Source organism: Argentina anserina, chromosome 5 (assembly GCF_933775445.1).
Source record: "Argentina anserina chromosome 5, drPotAnse1.1, whole genome shotgun sequence".
Lineage (NCBI taxonomy): Eukaryota > Viridiplantae > Streptophyta > Magnoliopsida > Rosales > Rosaceae > Argentina > Argentina anserina.
The window spans coordinates 3,533,844-3,544,105 of NC_065876.1; the positions used below are offsets into that span (position 1 = coordinate 3,533,844).

General features: G+C 34.6%; 1 protein-coding gene across 2 annotated transcripts; it reads left to right on the plus strand.

Moving 5' to 3' along the window:
- The first annotated feature begins 6,536 nt into the window (after positions 1 to 6,536).
- On the plus strand, positions 6,537 to 9,513 carry LOC126794791 (transcription factor MYC4-like). Of its 2 annotated transcripts, none has more exons than XM_050521571.1 (2): positions 6,537 to 7,340; positions 8,684 to 9,513. In XM_050521571.1, the coding sequence occupies exons 1-2, from the start codon at positions 6,575 to 6,577 to the stop codon at positions 9,325 to 9,327; spliced, it is 1,410 nt and encodes a 469-aa protein (XP_050377528.1). In that variant the 5' UTR covers positions 6,537 to 6,574; the 3' UTR covers positions 9,328 to 9,513. The 2 variants fall into 2 exon arrangements, with proteins under 2 accessions (XP_050377528.1, XP_050377529.1); XM_050521572.1 differs by having other exon boundaries at positions 8,687 to 9,513.
- Positions 9,514 to 10,262: the final 749 nt, after the last annotated feature.

Consider the following 10,262-nt stretch of genomic DNA (forward strand, 5'->3'; position numbering starts at 1 on the left):
AACCGAAAAGGTAGCTCAGTCTCCCTACTGCCTGCATCACGGCTAGACCAACCATCACTGGCCCGTTGACAATGCCGCCGCAAGGGCGGGTCGCTGGACCAGGCATCCACTCACCAAAGGGCACCGCCTAGGGTTTAGAGAGAGGAGTTAGAGAGAAAAGTTTCGCTCTCTACAAGAAATATATCTAAAGGACTTTAGACATAGTTTTTTTATAACATTTTTTTATCATAATCGTTTAGATTTTAGACCAATATAATTAGATTAGTTATACAAATATTCAACAAATTAGTTATCGTTAAGATATTAAAATATATCAAATTCATGAACGAATCAAAATTGTCAAATATGAACCGTTCAAGGTAAATCGCATTTATGAATGTCTTAATAATTTTCAACTTGTAATTAGATTAGTTTTACAAATTTTTAGCAAATTAGTGATAGTTAAGATATCAAAGTAGATCAAATTCATAAACAAATTAAAATTGTCAAACACAAACCATTGAAGATAAAGCACATTTATGAATGTCTTAACAATTTTCAATTTGGATGAAAAATTATATGAATGGTCTACTAATTTGCATCTAAAAATTATATAGTCGAGATTTGAATATGTGATCGGCCCGCAAAAGCCCGCAAGGCTCGTTTTGGGTGGGCGGACATGAATATTTATATTTGTGAAAATACCCGGCCCGTTACATTTAAATTTATTAAAACCCGGCCCGAGCCCGCCACATTTAAATTTGGAGAGGTAGATCTAGGCTAAGTCGGAGAGAGCAGGACCACAATCCAGTCATGCCAAGTCATAAGGAGCTGGACCGCCCGATTCGGTTTGAGTGGATCGGTTTTAGAATAGAAGAAGAAGAAGCATTGTCCAGAGAAGGAGACAAAAGGAGGGAAGAGGAGAAGGATCAAAGGATTTTACCAGTAAAGGGAAGAACACTGTCGTCACCGCTAAGGGTTGGAGTGAGGGAGGAAGCCCGCCATCGGGGGTTGGGGCTCAGAGGTCGAAGGTCGCAGATGGAGAGAGAGTTCAGTTCAGTCGGGTTTTAATGTTTGAGTGAGAGGGAATTGGAAAATATAGAGTTTTTGGCGGAGGATGTCTAAATGTTAAATGAGGATTATATTTTGTGTTCCACCTATGATTTTTGTCTCCCGCCTACCAGGTACTTTTTTAACTTAGTCTACTCGTTTGCTTTTAAAAATTTTAGATGAAAAAAGTTAACATCGGTCAGGAAGAGAAAGTGATGTATGTGTAACACAAGACATCGGTTATAGAAATAAAACAATTTAACATCATGCGTTTTTCTGACCGATTTAAATGATGTGATCTCTATGTAATTTTTTTCTAAATTCTGTAAATATTTCATCTCTTTTTCTATTTTAAAGAATATGGTGAATATATTATTAGAGTGAAAATTGAGCATTTTTTTTCTCATATTTCTCTAAGTTACATAATTTGTTAGAGATGCTGTTCGAGACGAAACAAATGGTCACATAATTTGCTCTCGAGGTGACAGTAGTACGTACCCCCTGCAATGATGTTTAATAAACCTACCCAGCAGCCACAATCAGTGAAATATATAAGTTGCGTGGTTGAGCATGAAGAATTCTGGTAACTGCCCAGGAGGCTGAAGAGACCAAAAAAGTTGACACGTGGCCGCACGTAATTACTGGCTATGCAAGGGCCCAAATTGCAGAGAACCCCGTTAGCCACCGTTAACTCATCAGACAGGTAACAGATTTTAATTATTTGTTTAAAGAACCGGGTTATGTTTTGGGGTGGGAGGCGTTCGTTCGGGTTCTTCATAAAACGAAAATCACTTATCTTTTAGCGGACAGGTCTTTGGGTCAGGTTGAAAACAACAGCAGCCAAGCCACAGCCTCAGCCTCTTCGTTCGAGCGGGAATTTTTCCAGATCTGTAAGCTGCGGTAGCCGGAGCTTCTCCGTCGACTTCTTCGAGCGGATCTCAACTGGTTTTTGCCGACTTCACTCTGAGAATGGTCGATCGGTGGATTGGTGGTGGTGGTTGTTCTGGATCAGTACTAAAAAAATGGTTGTTGTGGATCGGTGGTGGTGGTGGATGAGTCCATCCTTTTCTGGGTTTGTTAGTGCTCAATAATGTGAAGATGATGATGACGTAGTGTATTCGATTGTTGTGGTAATGGTGGATGAGCACATCCTTTTCTTCAGTGGCGCCTACCGGCGCCGGTGTACCAGTAACGTTTTATATAATTTGTGTACTTACATAACAACATTATAGCAGTTTGGTATGCAGTGACAGATCCAGGATTAAAATGTCATCTGAGCTAATTTTAAAGGTGGACATAAGATTTTAAGGGGTGAATTATAACTTTGGTTGAAGGCTAAATTTTTTTTTTAAGTTTACAACATAGAGTGTATGAAATTCATATAATTAAAGGTCAATTAAATCTAAATATTCATACCATTCCCTAATTCCTTATAATCTTAAGTTCTTGATTAACAGACAAACCCAAATAGGCAGATACTCAATCTCTCATTCGACCATTCTCTAACATACCACTAAATTTCAAATAATTCTAAATCGATAGTTTAACTAACACACTCATATACCAACACTAATTCCCTACAATCTTAACAAACCCAAATAAACAAATAAAATACTCAATCTCTGATCATAATCTCATTCAGTAAGACAATAACAAGACTAATATACTAACACCCAATTTTCATATAATCATATTCTAAATTTTCAATAAGATCTGTTTAACCAACAAAGTGAAAAAACTCATATACTCACTAAAATTCAGTACTTAATCATTCAATTAATTATTTTAATCAGTATCTAATTCAATTTTAAAATAACTTAGAGGATAATTGGAGTAGGCTAAACATGTCGTTCTACAATAGAACGGTAGAAGTGTAGATTAGAGTAGAGAGAACTTCGAGCGGTCGGGCCTTCGGCAGCGCGGCGGCATGGAGTAGTGGTGACGGGTTTGAATAATTTAAAAGAAAAGTAGTCGAGTAGAAGGAAGAGCTGAAGAACAAAAAAAATACGTCTGAAAGAGAGTGAGAGATACCTCGTACAATTGATTAGTTTAATTGTTTTTTTAATAGAAAGTTGGATTTTTTTTTCTGGACAGAAATCTCACATGGGCTGGATCCGCCCCTGTTGGTATGGTGATCAGTCGTTATGAGTTGTATAATAGAAGTCTTATGTTCGATTCACACGAATAAACATATTTTAAAAAATTTCTTACTATTATTTGCTTTATTTTCTTCTTTTTCTAATCACTTTTTTTTACAAAACATATCGGATTAAATAACTTGTTTAAGAAATATTAATTTTTATTTTTATTTATGCAACATGAATGTCAGAATAGTCGATACTGCATAAGATATGTATATTGTATTTTTTGCAACATCAAACTTATAATTCTGGCTCCGCCACTATTTTTCTGATTTGTTAGCACTCGTTAGTTTGAAGATGATGATGTTGACACGTCTTAAAAGAGTAAAAGATTATTAATACAATAATGGCCACACCAGGATAAACGTTTTACAATAGTGGCCACACAGCAATCGGGGAGGACTGTTTATAATAAGACAAAGTAATCCAGAATAGTCCGCTTGAGCATGAGGCTAAGGAATTCTTTTCTCTTCAGTTTTTTTTTCGATGGTTGAATTCTTTCCTCTTCAGTTTTTTTTTTCGATAAGGAATTATTTCCTCTTTTGTCCTGGTCAATAATATACCCAGACACTTAGTAATATAGTAGAGAGCTCTGGCTTCTATTTTCAAGTTACAACACCGACCTGGTACCCTACAGTATTTTCAAGACAATATTGTCGTTAAAATCTACGTCGTGAATTATTGTGCTTGAAAAGTCCTCGCATGAATTATTGTCCTCGGTGTGGGGTTGTTTGCATCGAAAAAAACAAATTATTGTGGGGTTGTTTGCATCGAAAAAAACAAATTATTGTCCTCGGAGGATCTGTGCAGGGGTCCGGCAGTCCGTAGCCCCTAATTTTGACAACTGTCTCAATTTTTTTTTCCCGAAATGTGTCATAAGAGTTTTATCATACCATGATGGCATGATACTAACCCCTCAGCCAATGGAAATTGACAATTAGCGTGTCCACTTGATCAGTTTTTTGGTGGAAAGTTATAGTTGAACTTGACAGTTGACACCAACTTTGTTTTTTTTTTCGATACAATAAACCAAATTTGTTGCGTCAACGAGCATCCAAATCATTTTTCTATAACAAAAACCCCTCGTAAACTAAATCATATTTAAATATATCGTTCCGGCCACTATCAAGCCTGAATCCTCCCTGAAGTCAATTTCAAGTCCCGCCCTGCTAATACCCTTTTCTGGAATTAACTAAGGTTCCATTGATATTTAATAAATATAACTAATCAGTGTGCTTTGTGGGGTTTTGGGAAGCAATATGGTAATTTTTCTCAACCAGGTTACGTGCTTGGTGGGGTCTTGGAAAACAATATAGTAATTGTTCTCAACCAGGTTATGCAATGCGTACTACGTTACTTGACTTTATGATTATTCGATTATGAAAGCGACTTATTTAGGATCTGAGGTCAATGTGTTAATTAAACCTTAGCATGGATCAATCTTCGATTAATTAACTTAGTTAGTCAAGGTGAAGCTTTAATCAAACCATGATGATGATTTTTATTAATTTTTATTTATCGTTCGTCTTTGGTCGAAAGAGGAAAACAAAAGATTGGCGTGCTCTATTATAGTATAATAAAGCACTAGAAGAACGAAGAGAACACAACAAAATGACAAGAACGTGGTGATGTCATTTTCTAAAAATGATGTGTGTGGATCTATCTCCTAAGAACAGAAAGCAGCAATTGTAAACCTTAACCAACTAGGGATCAAGGCCGCGCGTTCCTCCAACTTTACTTTAATGTCAATATTCATATTGGAATACGTTGTTAGGTAAAAAACATACAGGTTACAGCGGAGTTTTAAAACATAATATATAGTATTGTAAAATTAAGCTTCATACAGATTTACCAGAAAATATATGTAGAAAAATATTTTAGCGCCACAATATAACGTCAAATCTGGCGTCATAATCTCATGTGGCATGCCACATCACTATTTCACGTCAGTAAGTGAAATATTATAAAATTTTATTTTTAAATAAAAAGACAATTATATTCTTGTAAAATAATTTAATTTTTTATCCTATATTTATTAAAGATGATTTCAACAATAATTAAAAGATAATGAATTACCAAAACAAAAGTATCTTACCAATGTTTTTTCATCTAATTGAATTAATCAATTATATTGAATTTGTGTATCCTCTTGATTAAAAATCTTACCCAAAAAATCTCATTTTCCTGTCACTAAATATGTCAAGATTTTTTTCAAATATAATTCATTATTTTTTCAGTTTCTAAATTTTATTTACATTTACTAATTATATTAATGGCTATAATTAATTACTATAATTACCATATGTTCTCTATCAAATTATTACTTAGATTACAAAAATATGAAAAAATCTTTAACAAAATTATTTAGGATACACACGTCTATATTTTAATCAAATGAATTTAATTTTGAAAGTGTTTTTTGTACGCGCGCACGCACACACACATATATATTTTAAGCATACTTTTGTAAATATTAAAATTTTAATTATATTTTAGATGCATTATCGTGATGAAGAAAAGAAATGATAAAAAAACCACAAAAATATAATTTTTATAATGATCTTGAGCCGTTGGATTAACAATGATATGATTGATTTTTTCATTTAAAATTGATATTTAATAATTATTTTAATTACTAACGTGGTAAGATGACAGTGCATGCCACATATGATTATGACGTTGAATCTAGCACCATATTGTGGTGTTCTAGCGGTGCTCATATATGTATAAGTGAAATATGTAATAAACATTGATATGCGATTCTAGTATCTGCCGTAACTTGAAACATATAGTCTCTGCTTTTTAAAGCATCATTAGGCAGAGAGGAGGGGCGCAACATCCCTTGAAAAAAAAACAGAGAGAAGATGGGCAACACTCAATACACATCAGTTTCATATTTGATAATTTTGATGTAATATGTATATATTTGAGAGTATGCATGAACAGAGCAGAGAACCAAAACTTCCCTATAATGTTAAAATAAAGAAAAGATGAGTAAAACTGTAATTAGGCATCAAATTATGTAACTTAAAGCTGGAACAAAATGAAATATACACTGTTTTCAAATAAAATAAATGGCAGAGAACGAAAGAATTTCATATTGGCATAGAAGCTCGGGATATAGTAAATGCACACATTCATGAAATTTACTATCGTGAGATTTTCACGTTGTAATATGAGTCCTATCACAACACGTGGCACAACAAAGATTGAGATTGCTCATTCTATAAGGTGACCCTTGGTTTCCCCGAATGAAATTATCAACATCACATCCTCCATCATTTAATACCCAGCTCATCTTCTTCCTCTCTGCTTCACATATCTGTTGTCTCTCTTCTGCTATTGATAATTTGATATTGAGTTTCTTTGTTAACTTGTTTTCCATCTCCAAATTCACTTTTGCCATGGAAGAAGTTAATTTCAATTCATCCTGTTCTCCACTACCCTATGGCATTTGTCAAGAAACCTCTGCAAACACACTTCAACAACGGCTACAGTTGATACTTCAAAACCGGCAGCAATCCTGGGTCTACTCTATTTTCTGGCAAGCCTCGAATGACGGCAGCGGCGTCCTTTCGTTATCATGGGCTGGTGGTCATTTTAGAGACATCACAGACTTCTCATCCAAGAGGTTGAATAACAATTACCAGCCGAACTTTGGGTTGGATTTAGAGACGCCGAAGAAGGTGTTCAACCGACAAGTCGAAGCTTTGTTCGAGGAAGACATGAACGTGGACATTAATGAAGATGTGACTGACTCGGAGTGGTTTTACTTCTACAGCATTTCTTTGACACAGTCCTTTGCTGCAACCCCTGGGAAGAACAATATACTTGGACATGCATTTTGTTCCGGTGCTTTTGTATGGTCGGCAGGAGATCACGACCTTCAGTTTTATGAGTGCGAGAGAGTTAAAGAGGCTCGCATGTCTGGAATTCAAACACTTGTTTGTATTCCTACGCCCGATGGGGTGATTGAACTCGCCTCTTTGGATGTGATCAAAGAAGATTGGTGTTTTGTGCAGAACGCAAAGTCAATTTTTGGACTTGACAAGAATCACAAGATCACAACCAGCAGCCGCGTCTCAACTTCACACCGGGGTCGTGTTCATATTCCTCAGCTGCAAAACGCTGTGCTTACAGGATCTGATCAAAAGGAGTGGACGACACAAGGTGAGTATAATCAAAATTCCTCTTTCTCACGTACATAATTTGTATACATATACTGGTGAATTATTGTCAAGAAACAAAATAAATAAATTAATTAATTTCAATTTACCTCCCTAAATTTTACACTTAAAATCAGTTCACCCTTTAAACTTTTATTTTAATTAATTAACCCCCTACATTTTCAAATAACATTAAAGAATGACAAAATTCAGATTTTCTTAGTTATAATCCGATCAAAAACTATCAAAAGAAGGCTTCAAATTATATATGCAAGACCAAAAAAAAATACATAATAATTTTACAACAACACTAAAGCTTTAAAATTAGGTCTCGTAACATAATTATTGAGATAATACATATAAAAATCTGAATTTTGTCATTCTTTGATGTCATTTAAAAATATAAGAGGGTAAACTGATTTTGGGTGTAAAGTTTATGAGGGTAAACTGAAATTAATTCTAAATAAATCTTTCTAGCTATATGTAGTTTCCCACAGTGACGGATCCATGATTACTAACGGGGATGGACTTGCGATTTTTTTGTCATATCAACTAGAATAATAAGAAGATATAATGCAAAAAAAAAAAAATTAGAGGTTGTAAAATACATATGCAATTTATTGTGATGTAAAACACTAGAACTCATTAAAAACTACTATTTAAATAATTACTAGAACAAAAGTTAAAAGAAACATATGTAAATCTAAATTGATATTATATCAAATATAAAGGTAGCCTAAGATTGGCAGCCTTCAAGACAAACTAGATTGAAAATTATACACAAAGGAGGCAAATTTTCCAAATTGAGTCTAGTATACTTTTGGAGAAATTTTAAAACCAACATATTATACAAGAAAAATAAAGCCAAAAAGGGTTGATAGGAATTAACACAGGTAGAGTGGGTACTAGTGAAAGAAACCATTTAAACTAAGTATTCATATAAGGGTAAAAGCACACATAGCAAAAACTATATTACAACTAGTAGTAGTTTTTTTTCTTTGCCCAACAATCTGGGTGGACCCTAAGCTTCACTTGGATCCGCCCCTGATTTCCCAACTTCTTTTTTATTACTTTTACATTTAGTCATCTTATTTAGAAAATTATATCATACGCTGTTACATGGTATGTAACAATATTTTCCTCCACACACTACCCCACACACACTCACGTGTATGTTATGACACCCCTTCATCACCACACACAACTGTATGTATGTCATACAGTTGTTGCACAACAGACGAACCCACCTTATTCTAGAGTGGTGTAGTTTTCATTCTTACATATTAATCTTGCAAGACCCTCGTTAATATTCATTAATTTGTATACAAACTTTCACCATGTGTATAGAAGGTGGTACGAAAGAAAATGTCAACCTGGTTAGTCAATCATCATCTGACTCCGGGCCTTCCGAGTATACATCGAAAACTCAAGTGAGAAAGAGAGGAAGATCAGCTAAATGCGAGGGCGAGTCACCAATGAATCATGTGGAGGCGGAGAGACAACGACGGGAAAAGCTTAATAACCGATTCTATGCCCTCCGATCTGTCGTTCCTAATGTATCGAAGATGGATAAAGCTTCTTTACTCTCTGATGCAGTTGTATACATCAATACTCTCAAGACAAAGATTGATGATTTGGAAGCAAAAATGAAAGCACAATCCAAGAAACCCAAACGAAGTAACGTGAGTGATACTACTGTTGAAAACAATCAATGCGCCAGCTCCTTGATTTATAGAGCCGCTGCTGTTACAGAGGTGGATGTGAAGATTGTAGGCTCCGAAGCCATGATTCGAGTCCGATGTCCAGATATTGTGGACTATCCAAATGCTAGATTGATGAATGCACTCAAAGACCTTGAATTACATATTCATCATGCAAGCATATCCTGTGTGAGCAACTTCATGCTTCAAGATGTTGTTGGAAGAGTTCCCGATGGATTCAAAAACGAGGAGGCCATGAAAACTGCTATTACAAATAGGTTTCATAACTAGGTAATGTGGATTGATCACCACAAAGTTCTAGCGTGATTCATCTCACTGTTCTATTATGTATCTCATCTCACTCTTCTAATGTGGAATTTTCAGTTTTCTTGTTAAGTACGTAGTGGCACTTTTTTTTCGATGGCTATGTAGCTAGTACGTGGTACGTACTTTGTTGTTCAAACTTCAAATTGTAAGTGTCCAATCAAGTTTCATAGTGAATTTTATTTGAATATATGTTATGTATGACTGAATTTATTTTATATATTTGTATATATGTTAGTGTAAGTAATTTTTTTAGAACGTTAGTGTAAGTAATTATTACGTATAAATAGAAATCAATCAATAACTGCAACGGCCAATAGCAGCCCAGTTTGATCCCGTTCGTGATTGCAGCTGCTTAGATTAACAATTAATTAAGCTAGAGCAGTTGTTTAGCAAACCTGAAACAAAGTGCAACTATCCAATCTCACAAGTCTTTACCCATAATATATAAGCTTCTATATTGTAGATCAAAAAGGGAATCCGAGACCCTTACTTTGCCCGTAATCGTGGTCATGTTGTGCGTCTTACTCTTTGATACAATTTGCTCTAATTTTTCTTGCTTATGTTTTGATGGCCTTTTTTTTCTTATCTTCTAAGGTGTTTTGGTTTTATATCCCTCTCTAGATTATAATTTTATTTTAATGAATTTTTCTTTTGCTAAAAAAAAAACATTGATATTGTTGCTTCAGAAGTTCAGATTGTGAAAGTCCATAATCTATCAATTTTACATATTATCTAAACTCACCACACTTTCGTACTAAAGTTCATCAAACACTTTAACACAATGTTTTAAGTTATATATTCTCACGACATAACCGTAGCTAATTATCCTCATCGAGTCATAATATAGCGAAAACTGATTTTAAATTGATTACATTATGACCAAATCTCCCATAGAGTCA